This window comes from Prionailurus bengalensis, chromosome B2 (genome assembly GCF_016509475.1).
Source record: "Prionailurus bengalensis isolate Pbe53 chromosome B2, Fcat_Pben_1.1_paternal_pri, whole genome shotgun sequence".
Taxonomy (NCBI): Eukaryota; Metazoa; Chordata; class Mammalia; order Carnivora; family Felidae; genus Prionailurus; species Prionailurus bengalensis.
In genome coordinates, this window is record NC_057349.1 from 28,401,822 (window position 1) to 28,423,118 (window position 21,297).

At 35.5% G+C, this 21,297-nt stretch overlaps 1 protein-coding gene across 2 annotated transcripts in view; it reads left to right on the plus strand.

The window, feature by feature from the left end:
* Positions 1 to 21,297, plus strand: part of EXOC2 (exocyst complex component 2) — a 277,442-nt gene that overhangs the window by 101,521 nt on the left and 154,624 nt on the right. For both annotated transcript variants that reach the window (XM_043590966.1, XM_043590967.1), the window contains 4 exons: positions 4,469 to 4,614; positions 4,749 to 4,830; positions 5,583 to 5,685; positions 11,345 to 11,463. In XM_043590966.1, the coding sequence (XP_043446901.1) occupies positions 4,469 to 4,614; positions 4,749 to 4,830; positions 5,583 to 5,685; positions 11,345 to 11,463 (450 nt within the window). The remainder of the gene's footprint in view (positions 1 to 4,468; positions 4,615 to 4,748; positions 4,831 to 5,582; positions 5,686 to 11,344; positions 11,464 to 21,297) is intronic.

Below are 21,297 nucleotides of genomic sequence, written 5' to 3' on the forward strand. Positions count from 1 at the left end.
GATGGAAGTAAACTAGAATTTGAAAAAATTCACACAAAAGTAAAAAATACAGTAAAAAAATAAAGAAAAATATTTTTAATAAAAATTGAAAGTAAAAATGAATTTTTTTCTTTTTCTGTATTCATGAAAAAGAAAACAAACGAAAAAGAGAAAAAGGAAGGGAAGGAAGGAATGAACGAAAGAAAGAAAGGATGAAAGAAACGAAGAAAATTGAATAGTTGGACCAGCTTACAGACTGAAATATGACTGCAATTACTTCGTTTCCCCCTAGAAGTCAAACTCTGAAGTGTTTTATAGTCCATAAGCTAAGCAGGTGGTGAGACTTGTGTTCTTGAAGAGTGAGGTTGGCCCAGTTGGTCAGGGCTTAGTGTTAATGGCTCCATTCTCCTCTAGATGGCAGTGCTAGCATATTGGGGTGGATTGTTGTGGTGCTTGTAGGTGCGTATGCGCATGCGCAGGAGCGGTGAAAATGGTGTCACCCAGCTACCCAGTCTCTAGTATTGGAACTCTGTTCTCCACAATCAGCAGTTGTGCACCCGTCCTTTATCTTCAGCTTCCATGCACTCCCACTTCCACACTGTCTGTGACCAAGCCCCAGGCACCACCTCCCTCCCCAGTTTTGTCTCAGATGTGACTGCCTTCCCCGGCCCCCCCACTTCTAAGGGAATGTGGCATCGACCTGCACTGCCCATCTGCAGAGGGTTTCATCGAGCAATGGCCAGGTGCTGGCTGCACCCAGGAATGCTTGTGGCACCATGCTGTTGCCAATGCCTAGACACTGTGGCCATGTGCCAGTCCACCCCAGAAAAAGTTTGTGAGAGAGTGTAATAGCAGCGCCTCAGGGATTATGGAAAATCACAACACACATATGGTACCAGGCTTCATCCCCAACGACCTTGTTTCAGTACTAGCGAATGTGGCCGTTCTCTGGGGTCTCCTGGGCCCAGGTGGCCTCACAGCCTCCACCAAATGTCCTTCCAGCAGTGGAACTGCTTCTCCCTGTGTGGCCCAAGAACCTCCTGGACCCCACTCTGTTCCTGGGGATTTGCTCTTTCCACCAGAGCACCACCAGGTATCGAGCTGCAGAGTTTCAGACTCTGTGCTCCCCCTGCTTACTGTCTTAATGGAATTTAAACCCTCTCATTTCTCCTTTCCCCTTTCTCCCTTTTTAGTTCAGTCCCTGTGGCTGTCTCCAATTTTCTACTTTCTCTCCAGCTGCTTTTGGAGAGGGGTGCTTTTCTCATATTCCGCCCCCCCATCTCCATCCTCTCTCCATGGCTTTTCTCTCCCCAAGTTCCCCTCTCCATGCCCCATACCTGCTGAATTCTATGGTTCAGGTTGTGCAGATTGTTGTGTTAATCTTCAGATCAGTTTTCTAGGTGTGCAGGATGGTTTAATGTTAGTTTGGCTGTATTTCATGGTCGTGAGACACACAAAAAATTCCCATGCTGTTCTGCCATCTTGGCTCCTCTCCATGTTGATTTGATATACATGTAATACATGTATCTTGCAACATGATTACCACCTTAGCATTAGCTAACACCTCTGTCACGTCACATAATTCCATTTCTTTTTTTGTGATGAGAACATTTGAAATTTAATCTAAGCAGTTTTCAAGCATATGATATATAATGTTAACTATATTCATAATACTGTGCATTAGTTCCTTAGAATGTGTTCATCTTCTTACTGGAAATTTGTACCCTTTATCAACATCTCCCTCTTCCCCCCACCCTCCAGCCTCTGGTAACCACTATTTCTGTCTTCGTATCTATGACTTAAGTTTTTGTTTTGTTTTGTTTTGTTTTTTAAGATTCCATATATGAGTGATACCATGTAGTATTTGTCTGTCTCTGACTTATTTCACTTAAGGATGATACCCTAAAGGTCCATCCATGTTCTCCTATCTTACAATGAGGAATATTTTACTGCTATTGTCAACATAACTATGATAGTGGCAGCCACAGTGCCATTACAACAGGCTTGCTCTTGGTGCTTGGGATGCATCTGTAACTGAGACGAACATAGTCACAGTCCAGTGAGTTGGAGTTAAGACACCCTTTGTGGGGAGAAATGACCAACTTACAGGTTTAGAGTTGCCCAGGGCTGGTATTTGTAAGATCAGGTTTGGTTCTGCAAACTATAAGACCTAAGTCATGTTTTTCACTACAATATAGCTCATTTAGTTTTGTTTTGTGGGTACACACTGGATGTTAAAACCCCTGCTAGCTGTCTTAAAATTGGGTGTTCTCGGTGTGAGAAGGTGGAGTGAAGATGTGGATGGATTGGTATGTGGGGGAAATTGTTCTTGGGAGACTTGACGGATGTCTAACTGATGGTTTATCTGCAGTGCCACTTCATGTGTGAACAGCACCGCTGAGTTTAGTGGTTTCGTTTTTCTTGTTAGTAGCCCTAGAGAATGAAGACATTAAAATACATTTTGTGAGCTTTTGGTGATTTTATCTGCTCACAGAAATCTTAGTTTCACTGCTTTCATTTTTTATTACTGATAGGGGGCGCCTGGGTGGCGCAGTCGGTTAAGCGTCCGACTTCAGCCAGGTCACGATCTCGCGGTCCGTGAGTTCGAGCCCCGCGTCGGGCTCTGGGCTGATGGCTCAGAGCCTGGAGCCTGTTTCCGATTCTGTGTCTCCCTCTCTCTCTGCCCCTACCCCGTTCATGCTCTGTCTCTCTCTGTCCCAAAAATAAAAATAAACGTTGAAAAAAAAAATTTTATTACTGATAGAATCATTCAGTTATCAAAGAGTTATGAACTCCCCAAATTTGTGTATGCAGTAAAATTCACAATACAATAACAGTTTATGGATAAAAGTTATTTTTTAATTAAAATTATGATTTCTCTATGCACATATTAAAATTCTCCATATCTACCTTTATGTACAAATCGTAATTTTATAGTCTAATTTCTGCCTATTAAATTTTCACTATAAAAGACTTAATGCTAAGTGAATTTTTTACTTGTACTTGTTTTCATACTTTTTAGAGGAGTTAAAATTATTAGTTGGTATTTTTTTGTTACCTTTAAAATACAGTGAGTAAAACCTAATTTTGAGCTTTTATAGCTTTGTCCCAAATTCTTTTATTGTACACACGCACAAAAAAGTGCTTGGGAATTTAGTATCCACAGCCTACCGATTAGTAATCAGCCTTTTAAAACTATTCGGTCACATTGATGTATCTTTTCATTTATGAAGCCTCAGATCACAAAGTTTATATTTTTAAATGATAAATACTTAATAATAATTGTCTTTGAAGAAAAATGTTTTAACCTTTAATCAGATTTCAAATATTCATTTAGCCACCATTATGTGGTTTGATGGGAACAAGGGAATATATTTTTTTCTCATGTTACAGAAATTTAGCATTCTGCATTAAAAGCATGTGGGGAAAATGGCTATATTGACAAAGTTTTTATATAAGGTCTTTAAAATTTCAACAGAATTTCAACATTATTTAGATAAAACAATTATGTTACAAAGACAACTTTTAACGTGATCAGGCCACCCACAGTGTGGACTAAAGAATATGGCATGCAAGCCACCCAGTGAGACTGAGGTCATTTTTTCATCTTTGCTTAAAGTATAGTCAGTAGACCAGATAATGTAGAAACTTTTTATGAGCAGCGATCAAATAGCCAAAAACAGTTACTCTTTTTCTCCCCTTTCTTTGTGGTTAATTAAAAATAATTCACAAGTTGAAAAAGTTAAACTATTTTTGTACATAGTAAATTTTGCTTTAGATAAGCAACTCTGTCATTATAGTGATTTGTATAGTTGGAAGACTTTTATATATATATATATATATATATATATTATATACACATATATATATATAATATACACATAATGTCCAGTTTGTGTATAATTTGAATTAGCTGATTTAAGAAGCAAGTATTCATTAATGATATGTTAAAATTTGTCATTTAAATTGCTTATGTAATTTTTGTGCCTGTTGCATGAACAGAAGATAATTTTACCAAGAAATAGGATTAGTTCTAAAATACTTCTTTTGAACAACTTTCCTGAAAGATATTTTTATTGTTTTATTACCATATAATGCAGATATTAAATCCAGAGAATTTATCTAGTATAGTACCTAGTATCTAGTATGCCCATGCATGTGCATGTGTGTGTATATGTGTGTTTTAACCTCTTATCTGAACTAATGAAATAATCTAAGGACCCATAATTGCTATAAAATTTGGAAGAATAGCTAAAATAAATGTAGGTTCACATCAGCAATTTTATTTGGGCCTGGTAAATATAGTTATTTTTAATATACAAAAGGACTTTGTAGGAAAAGTGGAAATGTATTTTAACAAACCATAAAAGATCTCCAATATAGCTAACTTTAAAAAAAGTCTGTTGAGTTTTAATGTAAAGCTATAATAGTAGCCTAACATGCCTAACATTTTGTTTTATCTAAGCTTCTTTTGGTCTTTCTAAAATAGGAGCAAGTAATACTGCGGACACATTATTTCAAGAAGTATTAGGTCGAAAGGACAAGGCAGATTCCACTAGAAATGCACTCAATGTGCTTCAGCGATTTAAGTTTCTCTTCAACCTTCCTCTAAATATTGAAAGGAATATCCAAAAGGTAGAGTACATATTTATGTACCCATGGTTATGATGTCATAAATTTTAAAGAGTTATTGAGATAGTTTTTTATCGTAACCAAATGTGTTCATGCTACTTTACTGACAGTCTCCAAAATGTTTCTTTATTTTAAAGGGTGATTATGATGTGGTTATTAATGATTATGAAAAGGCCAAGTCACTCTTTGGGAAAACGGAGGTGCAGGTTTTCAAGAAATGTAAGATTTGTTTATTACTTTTAGATCTTCTACTTTACTTTTACAGGAAGAATGTAGAATGCATTCTGCAGAGAAAGTTACTTGAATTTTAATTTTTGTTATATGGTACTCTTTTTAAAATGTAAAACAGTTGCTTCAAAAATAAAATGGCTTTTCTTACCAAGATGTAGCAAAGATGAACAACCGCAGCTATAGGATAAGTTAGTCTTGTACATTCTGTGCTGCTTGTTAATCATAATGCTATTAAAAAAATCTTTTGTACTGGAAAGAATCAATTACAGATACTTTATGGAGATGGAAACTTAGTTTTAATATTCTCTTTTCAGAAAAAACATTATGTTTATGAATTCTAACCTTAAAGTGAACTAACACAATTTTTAAAATTATCTCTAATACAAGAGTTATGAAAAGTAAGAAAAGCCTAAAATGTCCTATGGTAATGCCTTATCAACTAGGAGAAATATCATAGGGCTTTATTAAATTTCTAAATGAAATCCATAAGGACTCAGAAAACTTAATTTCATTTTTTTATTGTGGTAAATTTACATGCAATGAAATGTACAAACCTTACTTACATGTTACAGGTCAGTGAGTTTGACAAAATGCTCACACCCATATAACCCACACCCAGCAAGTCCTTGTGCCTCTTTTTAGTCAACCCCTATCCCCCAAGGCAATCACTGTTCTACTTGCCATAATTTGATTTTAAGTCTCCATTTTCTAATCTTATATGTTCTTTCCTTTTTAAATAGATTATGCTGAAGTAGAAACACGGATTGAAACTTTAAGAGAATTACTTCTGGATAAATTGCTTGAGACACCATCAACTTTACATGACCAAAAACGTTACATAAGGTAAACCTTTTGCAAGAATTTTGACAAATCACATGTACCTTATAGTACTAGATACATCATTTGGGGGAAATTAGGAGACTGATGAAATGGCGAAAGGGAAGATAAATAGAAATTTAGTGGTATCCAGTATAGGACACCAAAATTCTTTTGTATACTAACAAATTTGGGAGTATTCAGGGCAAGAAAATTCTGCTTGTTTGGGGAAAGGGAAAGTGACCTCATTGTTTAGTCATTTCTTCCTCCTGCTCAATAAGGATTTACCTAACCTAGCCGGACAGTGTGGGTGTTGCACTCTGTGGGCACCCAGAGATCACAGGCAGGGGGCTTTTTGTCTGGTTTAGAGCACAACACTGTCACATTCTGGGTGGGAAATTCTTCATGCCACAAGAGTGGGCTGTGGCTCAGTGGTATAGAAAATTCTGAAAGGTTTTAGTATTGAGAAGAAAAAATAAATAAATTTAAAAAATTGCAGGAATATGAAAAGTGATGGATACCACAGGGTATGATGAGAAGAAGGCCTTAGAAGGAAGCATTATAGCAGGGTGGTAACTGGCTGTTCCCTTTCGGTGACTTACTTGCATTCTGTTTTCAGTTTCTTGATCTGAGATGACATGATAACACAATCTATGTCTTAGGGTAGTTATAAAGATAATCTAAGAATGCATTTAAGGATTTAATACAGCACCTGGCACATAAGCAGTAAATATATTACATACATATGTAATGTTTATACCAGAACTTGGAGATAAAGCGTATGTTACAAACTTTTTATATCTATGATTTAAAAGTATTAACTTTTTTTTTGAATGTGGCCTTTATTCTCAGAATAAGCTACTTTCCAAACTTAATGCCCTCTGTCTTTAATTAGCGAAGTTTATGGAGTATTCAGTACTTATAAAATAATAGATTGACTATATATATTTATGCATTTGGCTGTTGTTACCGTATGACCATTGAACATGATTTCCAGGTATGAAAAGAACGTCTGGCCTGAAAGCTGCTGTGTTTGCAATGGTGGTGGAGACAATGATCCACACTCAAGACTTGCATTCTTGGTGATTCAGTAGAATAGTAGCAACATGAGCCTTTGTCATTATCAGCACATTTGTGTTACTAAAGAAGAAAGGGAGAGGAGGCTTTAGCAGGGGAGTAGAGAGTACTAACATTGATTACTGCCACTACCTGGAGTCTGTAGTATCCCTGGGCATCATGCTAGATGCACTATGTATATAAATTCTAATCCTGATAGTTACCTTGTGGAGGCATTTGTCTGATATCCGTTGTATATAGATCAGGAAATTGAACCTCAGACTTCATTCTTGCTCAGTGCACACGGCTAGCAGTAGGATTCCTCTGTTTGTCTGATTTCAAAGCTTATCTTTGCTTTTCTCTAAGCTGTCTTCATATAGGAAAGAATGTATTTGGGGGATTTTTCTGGCTTGTAGAATAATGAAAATCTAAAGCTAGAAATAAACTATATATATGTTAGTTCTCCATCTGCTTTTTTTTTTTTTTTTTTTTCCTTTACATGTAAAGAAAAGCTCCAGGAAGGTTAATCCTCTTGTCCAGGGATATACAGCTGGTTAGTGTCTTGTTGTCTGTGTTCCACCATGCTACTTAATTTTGCTTTGTATTTATATTTATGCTATTAAATTTGCCAATAGTAATATATTAAACCTTATTGAATGTACAGTGTATTTATATAGTGAATTCCCATTTATATACATAATGTGTAGTTCTTATAACTAGTTAATCTATTGAATATTATTTTAAAGATGGTAGGTGTTAAAAAAGATTTTTTCTAAATGGCCTGTTTAGGTGCTTTTTTTCCTGTCATTTAAAAGGGGAAAAGAATAAGAATGTTAACAAAAATGTCAAGTAGTTTACTTATTTTGTAATAATTATTTTTGATGCTTTGAGAAGACACTGAGCAATTAATCCTCCCCTTTTTAAATTAAGTTTTTAGTTATTAATAAATAGGAAAAATAACATCACAACCAGGTCAAGTATCTATTGGACTTTGGAATCTATGATGATAGGTGCTGTGAACATCAGGAGGGGATGGAGAGGGCTTTATTATCAGCAAAGCATGTCTTTATTAGTTCTCTTACATATTCGGAAGTTTTGCATGGTGTGATTAAAAATCAAATTACTTTTGTATTTCATTTTTGTTCACTATTTTGTATAATTAAAAACTTTTGATTATTTTCACTCTTATTTTGTCTTGATTCTAGTAGCTTTAGTGAGAAGCAAAGTTATGTCATATATACTTCTTTCCATATGAATGTGATCCTATTCCTGGTAATTGTTAAAAATCATGTTAGAATATGGCTAAAAATTTTAATTCTTTAATTTTAAAATACTGAGGCTGTGCTCATAATTAGCATTCTTTACCCCTCTAAAAAAGCTGTTGTGTTCTTTGATACACAGTTTTAGAAGAAATAGTAGTTAACATGTGGCATGTTTTAAACAACGATCTTTGACATGAAATACAGTTGAGTGTTAAAACAGTGTGGGGGTTGGAGCACCAACCGTCTGCCCAGTCGAAAATCCATGTATAACTTGACTCCCCTGAAACTTAACTACTTACAGCCTAATGTTGACTGGAAGCCTTATCAGTGACATGAATAGCCGATTAACACATTTTGCGTGTTACAGACTCTATTCTTACAATAAAATAAGCCAAAGAAAACGTTATTGAGAGAATCATAAGGAAGATAAAATACATTTATGGTACAGTACTTAAAAGATCTTTGTATACGTGGACCTACACAGTTCAAACTTGTGTTTTCAAAGGTTAGTTGTACTTATTGTTTACTACTAAAAGAGAAGAAGAAATGTATTCAGTTAAGTCGTGTAAGCAAGGAAAAGCCTACCACAGATTATACTTTTGAACTGCAACACTGTAGAATTTATGAGAGAACACATTTATCTTTATATCACATTTAATGTAATACCCACTAATAAGATGCTGTAAAGGATTATTAGTAAATTTTGCAAGGACCTAGGCAACATACTAAAGGAGCTTCTAATTTTAAAAGTTATTAAGCAAAAGAGCATATTGATTTCTCTTGCTGTATTGAGCTCTTGTAATGGACCCTTTGTATTCCTATTCAGTAGTTTAAAAATTAAGAGGAAGCAGCTTTCCTAAAAGAGTATTCCTATATTTACCACTGACACTAAATCTGAGGATGTTATATGAGTGAAAGTGTTAGGAAAAAGTATTGTAGAAGTATTCGGAGGCAAAACAAACCTACCTAAGGATAATGCTAAGACAAATTATCCCCAACAAGAAAGAATAAAATTATGTTTTTTGAAAAGAAATGACATAGTGTACTATTTTTCATTTTATATTCCAGATGAAAAAAGAGGAGAAAGCTTTGTGTGAGTGGAAGAACCAGATTATGTTGAAATATTTATGCCATACTAAATGTATTTTGTTAGATTGTAGTTTTATTTTTGGGTGCTGTTAATTGATTTGTGCCTTTCTCAACACAGACATAGCCTATTTGCAGTCTGTAAATAGACGATTAAGGAGAGGGAAAAGGGCCAGCTCTTCGGCTTACTTTGAAGCAGTGCTGTACAGTGTGAGCTACATTGTTTAAAGGGCCCTTTTGCAGGATGATCCTAGGCTCTGCTCAGAGCCCAGGCTATCTGCATTAGCTTGTGAAGGTCAGGGTGGATAGTTCCTCAATGTGATTGATGTCAGATGTCTCAACATTTTATTTATTGCTTATTACAAAATGTTTCTCCTCTAATTAGCTGCTAATTGAGATATCGGTGAGTTAGGAAATACCTAGTACTAGAGGAACATGGAAGAGAAGCATCTGGTGTATCCCTCAGTGATTAGGATAGAGTCACAGCTTGTAACCATTAATTAAAATTTATCATTGAACAAAATTCTTTAACCTCAAGACAATAGTTAGCTTATGGTTTAAAAATAATTTCAAGACAATAAATTCAGCTTTTGGAGTTGCTTTAATTGGGTTTAACTTATTGCAGTAGTCCCCACCTTGTCTGCAGTTTCAGTTGCATGATTTCAGTTACCTGCAGTCAACTATGATCTGGAAGCATCATCCTTCTGAAGTATAGTCAGAAGGCCAGTAGTAGCTCAGTGCTACATCTCAGTGCCTACATCATTCCTCACACTTCATTTCCTCTTGTAGGCATTTTGTCATTTCACATCATCACAAGAAGGGTGAGTATAGTAAGATATTTTGAGAGAGAGCGACACTGCATTCACATAACTTTTATTATAGTATATTGTTATAATTGTCCTATTTTTATCAGTTATTGTTGTTAATCTTTTACTGTGCCCAGTTTATAAGTTAAACTTTGTCACATATATGACAAAACATACTATATATATAGGGTTCAGTACTGTCTGTGGTTTCAAGCATCCTACTCAGGGTCTTGGATCATATTCCCCCTTTGGATAAGGGGTGACTACTGTATGTTTATATATTTTGTGATAGCCGAGGGCCAAATCTGGAATTTGTCAGAAATTTTTCAAATGAAATGTATTTCAATTGTCATTCTGGGTTTGGATGTTTTATTGTACACAGAAGATGTTAAATATTTGAAACTATTTAGAAACTAAGAAAAATGCCCATCTATACTACATTTTGTAGAGAAGTGTTTTCTCAAACAGTCATGAAAATAGAGTTCAGACTTTGGAGGTTAAGTGTTTATTGTCACCGAATCTCTTCATGTAATAAAATAGCCTATTAGGATGTATAGAAAATGGTGTCACACTGCCATCTAGAGGCCATGTTTCAGAACAGAAAGGAATAAAAAAGCAATTGAAATCAAAAGAATATTCACTAGGTGTCCTCTGCTGGCTCCCACTTGTGTTTTCTATAATGGTTGAGAACTAAGTATGGAAACACTCTGTGAATTAAATATAAATATAAATTTAAGTTCTAAGGTTTTAGGATTATTGCAAGCTATAAATTTGTCTTCTCGGTTGTTTTTGTATAAAGTCCTAATTTTAAAAAAATACAGTTTTATTGTTTATTTTTGCATGAAAAGAAATTTGAATATATTTCATTTAGAATGAACTATTAAAAGAGTTCCTGGGTGGCTCAGTTGGTTAAGCGTCCAAGACTCAGGTCATGATTTTTGGCTCGTGGTTCGTGAGTTTGAGCCCCACTCGAGCTCTGTGCTGATGGTGCAGAGCCTGCTCAGGATTCTCTCTCTGCTCCTCTCTCTCTCTCACTCTCTCTCTCTCAATAAACAAACAAACAAACTTAAAAATTTTGAAGACTAATGTTAACAGGTGCTTTTACCATTTGATAAAATTTTAGGGTTTTTTTTCTTTTCTTTCTTTTTTTTTTTTTTTTTTTTAGTGTTTATTTTTGAGAGCGAGCATGAACTGGGTAGGGTCAGAGAGAGAGAGAGAGAGGGAGACAGAGAATCCAAAGACAACTCCACTCTGTCAGTAGAGCCAGATGTGGCATGTGAACTCAAAAACTGTGAGATCATGACCTGAGCCAAAGTCAGATGCTTAACCAACTGAGCCACCTGGGCCCCCCTTATAAATTTTCAGGTTTTCTTAAAATAAGTAATGACTTAAGAGAAAAATGCTAGCTTTCCTTTATCCTTATTTATGGCTGTACAGAGGAAGCCTACTTGGTTAAACTTGGCCTTGTTTTTTCAGGTACCTGTCTGACCTTCATGCACCAGGTGACCCTGCTTGGCAATGTATTGGTGCCCAACACAGATGGATCCTTCAGCTCATGCACAGCTGCAAAGAGGGCTATATACAAGATTTGAAAGGCAAGTCTGCTTCTCTTCTAGTGCATTATGCCATTCCTTATTGTCATGCCATTCCTTATTGTCAGTTTAATATTTGGAAATGCTTAATGATTAAGGGAGTGATTAATTTTCTTGATATTTGTGCCTGGTTTTTGTTTTGTTTTGGTTTTGGTTTGGTTTTGCTCCTGGTTTAGCATTATACCTGAGTGATTAACAAAACGGGAGGGAAGGGAGAAAATTCTTGATTATGCCTATTTTTATGGTTGGCACCCAGTGTTGACAAAGGTTTGGTTTCGGGAATAGTTAAACTTTTATGGGAAGCAACATGTTATTGTAGAAATATTAGTCTTTAATAAATGGTAGGAGTCCACTCACTATTCATCAAATATACATTGAGCTCCGCTATGCCAAGTACATCTTGGCATATTGGATATAGCTCCGCTATGCCACATACATCTGTATGCCAAGTACAGATGGTGTTAAACTAACAAAAGATGAAATTATTGACAAGTAATATAAAGAAAAATCATAATATTGTGCGGGAGGAGAACGGAGGAGAATACGTTAGATGGCCATTTTTTTTCTGAGAAAAAGAAACATTTACAAAGGCCCTGAGGTAAATTTTAAAGGAAGAAGTCACAGCTGCATTCACATTCAGGTTTATCAACTTTTATTTGTATAATTCTATCATTCCACAGATATTGGATATATTCAGTTCCTGCTGTGTGTTGGCCACTATTGGGTGCTAAGGATATAACGGTCAGTGTGGCAGACAGGGGCCTGGCTCACATGAGACTTATAAAATAGCAGGGGGCTATGGACAGGGAAAGTAGAAAGGACTAGTAGAATACAGTGTTACTTTCTAAGCCTGGGAAGTTCCTAGTGCCATGGTAGTAGCACTTAAGAACAGCATTCAAGTCAGAGTTTTGAGGTCACAGTGACATTCCAAAATCTGAAGGATATAACACTTGTTTTGAGATCGGAATGATATATGTATGGGCCAGTTGAAATAGAGGAGGAGAAGAGGAAAGACCACTCCAGGAAGAAAAAACAGAATGTGCACAGGACTTCAAGCAAGAGATGGCCAGTGAATTCTCTGTGGCTGGAGCTTAGTGCACAATCAAAATGGCAAGAGTAGGGGGCAGAGTTAGGAGGTGCCAAGGCTTATATGGACCTTGTTAACCACTTCAAGGGGTTTGGACTTGATCTAGAGGACATTGGGCTGACAGTTACAGGTCTGAAGTCTGAAGCAGGGGAAAGACCCACTGAGACTTAGTATTTGAAAGACTCCTTTGGCTTTCATGTAGTGAATGGATGAGAGGGAGCAAGACTGAACAGCAAAGCTTGTTATGAGGCTGCTACATTGATTCAGGCATCTTGCCTCACATGGACGTGGTGGATATGGAGAAAGAGATACAAGAGGTGTTCAGAAACTGGAAGTGATAAGACTTGGTGATTGAAGAATGAGGAAGAAGAAGGGGTCAAAGGTGACTCCCAGATATCTGATTTCAACAGCTAGTTAGGACGATGGCACCATTGAGTTAGGGAGCATAGAAGAAAAAACTTATTTTTTTTTCTTTTGTTTGGGAAGATTGATTTGGAGTTGTCTGACATACAAGGGAAGATATCCAATAGGTAGTTCGGATTTACAGAACAAGAGATTTGGATGTGATCTGTGTGTAGATGGTCCCTGGGAGTTGATGCATTCACCCAAGAAGAGTTAAAAAGGAGAAAATTTCAGGCAGAAATCTGGAACACAATATTTACAGGGCTGATAGAAGAGACAAAGAAGGAGTGGTCTGCTGGGGTGGGAGGAAAGCAGGGCGTTTAATGTCATGACATCACAGAGGAGTGATCAGCAAGTTGTTTTAAGATGAAGAATAAGATGAAAAGATGTCTTTTAGATTTAGCACTGAGGCTGTTGTTGGTGACCTTGGTAAATGTAGTTTCAGTGGCATGAGATGCCAAATAGATTATATAAATGTAAAAATAAATGAGACATAGTGATACTTACATGGCAAAGTTTCCAGGAGGAATAAGTGAAGTAACATAAAAACAGTCCTGGAACAGAAGGAAGTATAATGGAGAGGTCACAATTATTTGTTTATAGCATCATTTTGTCATGAATTACTTGGCTTGGTTTTGAGTACTTCCCAGCTGTAATTTTGTTTTATTCTAGGTATTTAGGAAAACCCAGATATCTCCTTATTGATGCCACATGAAAATTCCTATTAATGTCCATAATTAAAGTTTTAGCAGGTAAAAATGACCTCAAATTATATACACAGTCTGTATGTAGTCTTTAGGGATATTTAAAAGGCCTTACACATTTGTTTATTGGGTGTACTTTATTAGCCAGAACTTTCAACATTGACTTCCCATCAGAATTCCCTGGATCTTTTTAAAGACTGTCAATTCCTGACCTCTACTTTATTCCTACTGATTATTTTAGAATCTGTAAGTCTAGGCATCAGTATTTTTTTTTAATGCTCTCAGATGATTCAGGAATAGCCTGGATTGAATCTGTGCACTACATGCTGTGCTAGGGACTGGAAGTACAGTGGTGAGCAAGGCGACATGGTCTCTGACCTCTTAGAGCTTGTAGCCTAGTGGGAGGGATATATATTTTTAAAAGCCACATATATAATTGTGAAAAACATCATAAAGTAGGGAGTATAAAATTCTACTTCAGTCTATTGAGGGGGAGGTCCAAGGAAGTTTTCTAAAGGAGATGATATTTCCATTGAGTCTAAATGATAAATATCAGTTATCCAGATAAAGAAGTGTAGAGTAGCCCAGATTCCTAGGAGGTGCTCAGTATTGTCACCCTATTCCCCAATCCACTAAATGGTTAATAAGTAATAGTGATCAACATATATCTCCAGATTCAAAGAGGATATGTGGTCTAAGGATTTTCCTACTTATAAGAGACATCTGATTGTGTAATTTGGTTATGAAAATATTTGAATTTTTGGGATATGTGTAATTTATAAAGACAACATGTAGACTATTTGAAATTGGAAATGTACCATGAAATTTCACTTATCTGAACACCTAATAACACATATTGTTATGTCCATACCTGAAATATCTGATAACCAGTATTCCATTGCTAAAGGTCTGAATCTTTCTTTAAGATAAATGGAGACACACTTTTACCTGATGGATTCCTTTCCTGTCATCTTGATGTTATGTATCACCATATGTATTTATCTAGAACTGGTTAAAATCAGTATGTCTGAAAAAAAATGATGATAGCTTATGTGTCACTGGAGCTGTACCTTTTAAATTCACTGACCAAAGTTATTGCAGAACCTGCTCATCACTTGTACTCATGAAATAATGAAAAGAATGTACGTTAAATAGATCCATTTGTTAGTGATGAGCTCTACCTAAATTTATTTTCATAAGTTGGTCTTTTTGATTAGGAAGTAAAAACATAACAATTTATAACTTACTCCACAGATTTTATAACCATACAAGATAAATTTCCTAAATATATTATTAGTCACATATTTATAGGTTATATTTTAATTTTTCTCTTTCAAAAGAACATGCTTAACTGCACTCTTTTTTTTGAGAGACACAGCATGAGCCAGGGAAGGGCAGAGAGGGAGACAGACTCTGAAGCAGGTTCCAGGCCCTAAGCTGTCAGCACAGAGCCTGATGCAGGACTCAAACCCATGAATGACAAGATCATGACCTAAGTCGAAGTTGGTTGCTTAACTGACTGAGCCACCCAGGTGCCCTTAACTGCCCTCCTTTATTGTCAGCAAATACGACTAATAAAAACAACATAGATAATCCTAACATGGAAGAGCCTTTTACTTGGAAAATTGATGTGTTCCTTGAGCTCATATCAGGATGAGTTTTTATGATTTTATTTGCAGAATTCCAAACATACTTAAAAGCAGAAAGTGTGATAAAATAACCTCCAGTGTACCTAACCTAGTTTCAGCAGTTATCAATTCATAGCCAGTCTTACTGTATCTGTACTCTTACCTGTTTTTTACCTCCCCTCACCCTGAATTATTTTTTTTTTCAACGTTTATTTGTTTTTTTGGGGACAGAGAGAGACAGAGCATGAACGGGGGAGGGGCAGAGAGAGAGAGGGAGACACAGAATTGGAAACAGGATCCAGGCTCTGAGCCATCAGCCCAGAGCCTGACGCGGGGCTCAAACTCACGGACCGCGAGATCGTGACCTGGCTGAAGTCGGATGCTCAACTGACTGCGCCCCCTGAATTATTTTTGAAGCAGGTCATATTCATTCATAATTATTTCAGTATGTAAGTTTCAGAGATAAAAATTCTTTTTAAAAACTGTAAGCAAAACACCATTATGATTACTTAAAAGTTATTAATAATTTCTTAATATCAAATATTTAGTCTTCAAAATTCAGAATCAGTTTGATGTATCTAAGTACACTGATACCCTACCTTTTTAACTTACACTCAATGCAAAGGCAAAGGACATGAAATGTGGCATAGATATAGACTGAACATGTGTTTCCTAAAATGGAAAAACTAGCCATTAGTAAAATATGGCCCACAGACCCATTTCTGTTCTGGTTGCTCTCATTAATGCATGTATATGTCATTGGACACATGTTAGCTCTTATATACACATAATACACATTTACTACATTCACACAGATGATATAGGTGTATGTATGTGTGGATGTGTTTATATAAAATATATGTCTTAATTAGAAGTGTGCTTTGTTCATGATGTACTCTCAGTTGATATTTGAGTGTCTAAATATATAAGTGTAAGGTAATATGGGGGAGGTCTCCTAAATATCATTTGGATTTTTTATTGGCTATCTTCTCATTGTTATGTCATTTTAGAAATGTAAAAAACCTGGGATAGCGTCTAGTTCAATTGATGACTTTATGTCTATTGTGCATGTGAAGGTGGTATCTCAGAGAGTGACAACCCAGCTTCCCCTTGTCCTGAATAGGGGTGGAAGTAGTGAGCAGTTCAGATTTCTCCCCATTCCACCAGACTCTACTCCTTCTGGACCAGTGAGGTAGGACAGCAGGTTCTCTGTATTCTATTGTAGGAGCAAATATTTCATCAAACAGGATTTCTGAACATGATGATCATGATGACAGTGCCTTTATTTCATCTGGCACTTCATTATGAAGTTTCATTGCTTTTATTCAGGTATTCTCAGCATACTGTTTTCAAAATGAAACCTTATTGCATTCTAAATCTAAAGAATGAATTGTAAGTTCCTCTATTATAATATCTGTACTTTGACTTTTAACACTGGGTAAGATAAATGGTTGTAATTGTTTAAACCCTTAGGCAAAGAACAGTAGTCAAGAATGGAGACAGTCCTGTGAAATAAAATACAATTTTAAATAGATAGACTATACGTATTTCAGACAGGAAAAGGTTTCTTAATGTCTTTTTAAGTTGGTCTTTATGCATTAATTTGAGAAATCTAACATAATTTTTTTTTCAAGTCTTAAAGCCTTTCCATAGTGGTTTAAGGAAAAAAATGTTAATTATATTTAGTCTTGTGGTCTTCAGAGAAAATTTCATAAGCAAAGATGGTGATAGATTTTTAGAGACAGCAATCCTATATTAAAAAAGCCACCTTTTTCAAGGATTCTTTTGTATAGCAGAGCTATTCTTTTGTTAGCAGAGCTAGGTCATAATATTGATATTCTTATGGACACTGCATTAGACCTTTCTCTGAATTCTTATTTTTATAGTAATAACATAGGCTGGACTTAGTGGATGGTGTCTTCCAGATTATAAACACACAGAACAAGAGATTACCATTGTACCTTAAACATGCTTTGACATTTATCCCCAAATATTCTTCATTGCTTTTCTGTGACCTACCTCTATAGTGCAAATGTGACTTTTGGCTTTTCTAAGGGGAGACACAGGGGAAAAAATATAGGGAATAGGCATAAAGATTAATATTTTAAAAACTCATCCTAGCTTAAATACTAAAGGAAGAGTCTGATTGTTTTTTTCCCCCCCAGCCTAAACTGTTTAACCATTTTGCTGCTGTTCCCCTGCATTCACAGCAGCTTTATGTCCTGAATTGTTGTACAGAAAACTTTTACCACCTTATAAGAAGTGTCATTCCTCTCTTAAAATTCCTGTGAAACAGGTCCAAAATTAGACTAAGTCTTCAGGTTTCCTGTCAGGAAAAGCCTTTGGTTAGCCCCCTACTGACATTCTCAAACAGGATTTTTAAAGGTAGCCTTCAAAGGTGTTTTTTTCTTTGTTCTGAAAATGAATTTAACTCTTAAAATATATGCTGGCGATATCTAATAACTCAAGGGGAAGGGTATCAGCCTACTCATAGAGTAATTATTCCCTTCTTTCAGGTATGTATTTAATTAGGACTTCGCCCAAAGGACGTATTTGAGTATGGGCATAATCAGGGGCATTTAGAATAGCAGCAATAGCTTAAGTAAGCAGCAGATTCTTTAAAATAGTCACACAACAGAAGAAAATACATTTATATGTGGCTCAGGTTCTCTTTGAAAACTTTGAGATGATATGTCATACTTGAAAGGTTTATTCTGAATCATCATGGTGTGTATCTATTATGGAAGAAAAAGTATTAAGAATAGAGGCTGTGCTAAATATCTACTCTTAATTTTTTCAAACACTGAGCAGATTATTGATTACTTGCTGAAATAAAAATTTTTATGTTTATCTGATGATCTTAAGATATAAAAGGCTGTATTTTCCAGTTTATGAAATAACATGCATAGGGGCACCTGGGTAGCTCAGTTGGTTGAGCATCCCACTTTGGCTGAGGTTATGATCTTGCAGTTCACGAGTTCGGGCCCTGTGTCAGTCTCTGTGCTGACAGCTCAGAGCCTGGAGCCTGTTTCAGATTCTGTGTCTCCCTGTCTCTCTTCCCCTCCCCCACTTGCACTCTGTCTCTCAAAAATAAATGTTAAAAATTTTTTTAATAAAAGAATTTTAAAAATAACATGCATAAAATATTTTTTAAAACTTATGTTCAATTTCCTGAATTTACAGAGTATAACTAAACTATTTTTCTTGATATTTAAAAAGTGCACCTATGAACTTTGTGTACATAATTTATACATGTGTATATGTGTGTGTATGTATACATACATATATATATGTATGTGTATGTATATGTGTGTATGTATACATATACATACACACTTTTAATTAGTGGAGTTAATAAATATAATTCTGGTATTTTTATAATGAAGGGTTAGGTAAATTTCCTGTACTCTTGATTAAATTGCAACCTCTATAGGGAATAGGCAGCAGATTAATCATATTTTCTATAGAACTACAAAAATATTTCCATAGTTAAAAGACAGTAAAAATGTGTCTTTTTATTATTATACTTGCATTAAATGTTATATATTTAACAATATATATTATATACATAACAATATATAGTAATATTGTTATACATATATTAAATATTTTAATAAAATTATAATTTTTTTAAGTTGTTACAATGAGGTTGTACCTAAGGATGGTTCTTTATAAAATTTATTTTCTGGAGATTTAAAAAATAATTTCTTTCCTGAATTTTGATCATAACAGTATGAATCTAGAAAAATAGAAGTTTATTTAAAAAGAAAAAAAAGGAAAGGCACAACAGCAGCTACAGATAGAAGATTTTGATTTGATCTACCTGCTCTTCCTAAATCCCTTCTGATGTAGATTATACAACCCCAGCTTTATCTGTACCCTTGTTTTTTGTTGTTGTTGTGACTAGAGGATTTTTTTAATTGGCTCTAGAAGATTAAATGCTTCTAATGGGATTTTAGTCATTTGCTTTGAGATTTATAAGCTACAAGGGATATATAGAATAAGGCAGATTCAAGAGAGAGAAGTAGAGGTACCAGTTTAGGACTGTTATAAAAAAACTCTATTCAGCAACGTGGTGGTCTGATTTTCTTTTCCCCTTTGTCTTTTTTTACAGAAAGGGAAAAACCCAAGTGATGTTCAGGGTGCTATGAATTAGATTTACAAGGCATACTATTAGAAGTCATCCCTGTTGTTTGTAATAAGTGTAAGTTTATATAAGCAGTATTCACTACCTGAATGCAGATCAGCAGGTTTTTATATAATGACTGTAGATTTGTTTTTAAATCTAATTTGAAAAGAGAATTTTAGCTACCAAATTAAAATTAAGAGTAGTAATTAATACTAGTAATTTAAGTAGTGTTTTAAAGTCAGTAATTTAGGACTTGAGAATTTGATTTACTGTTTTGAATAACATAGCATTTGTTTGTAGATTTGCATAGTAAAATAACAGCTGTTAAACATCATAGGAAAGAGTTGGATTAAGTTCTTTTTACTTGTTTCTTCTATTTTATACTAGATTCCATTCACCTTACAATGAATGAGTGATCCATCTTTGTTAAGACAGGCAAATAAGGCTTATGTCAAAAGGACCTTTTTTTAAATTTGTTATCCTAGCAGCTGGTTCTTTTCTACTGTCTTGGCTTACTGTACATCTGGAAGAAGACATCTTGCAGCTGGGAGCCATTTCATGTCTAATTCATGTCCCCCTATCCTTAAGAGAGAAAAAAAATTTTGACAGTGTGTGTCAAGCACACATTGAATGCTAGCATTAACTGGTAATTTTAAAATATTCATTACAAATATTTTGTGTTATGTCATTTTGTAATAATTCTATAGCTTATATATTCTGAGCATGTTTTTTCTATTTAGATCTATAAAAAATTACAAAAAATATAGTACTTATTTATTTTTTTTAAATATTTTTTAAAATGTTTATTTATTTTTGGGAGATAGAGAGACAGAGTGGGGGAGGGGCAGAGAGATTGAGGGAGACCCAGAATCTGAAGGAGGCTCCAGGCTCTGAGCCTGTCAGCACAGAGCCCAACGCAGGGTTCCAACCCACGAAGAGCGGGATCATGACCTGGGCCAAAGTCGGACACTCAACCGGCTGAGCCACCCAAGCGCCCCTAAAAAATATAAGTATTTTCATAAAAGCATAAATAATTTTATTTTGTTTATTCATCTTTCTAGCTTATTTCAAATATCTGGTTCTTGTTTACATAGCTAATGTTAGCTAATAAATACTTATTCAAAATTCACACTTCTAGTTTTGCTTTTAAAATATATTCTACTGTTTTACCTACTGTTTTGAATGATGTTAAAGTACACCAGAATTTTTGCCTGGAACCTGCTTAGGACAGTTGTGACACCCAAGAAAGTAAAGTGAGGTTAACAAAGAGTATGTTAAATATGTTTCCCTTCATTTAATTTAGATGAAATGATCCTCTTTAAATTAAGGAAATGTCCCTGTAGCAACTTTAAATATAGAGACACAGTAAGATCAAAAAGAACATTTTTATCTGTTGACACAGGTCTAATTCGTGAGGAATTTCTAATTCTGTCTTGATATAACCACCACCCCCTACTCCCCCCCCCCCCCCCCTCCAGCTTTGGCATTGAAATTCTTCTGTGTGGTGTGCTTGAAAGGAATCCTATCCTGCCTGTGTCTGTGGAGGCTCCTGGCCCGTGTGTTTGGTCAACAAGCAACAGTGGGTGGTCGGGCTGCAGTGCAGGACAAGGGCCCGCTGTGCGCAGGAAAATGTGTTCAAAGGTGTTTAAGGGCGGTAAGGAAGTCAGCCGCCCTTCTGAGATTCCGGGGGCTATAGATCAGTGTTCTCCACACTATTGTGACTGTGAGAAAACTTGCTGCAGGAGGCACGAAGGATGAGAAAATATAGTAAACTTATTCACCTGGTTCCACATCTGCAGGCTTCCCTTAAGAAAGGACTCTTCTGCCCTTTATGTTGTATAGTCTGTTAAATAAATATTGACTACTATTTGCATTGAAAATAGGGAA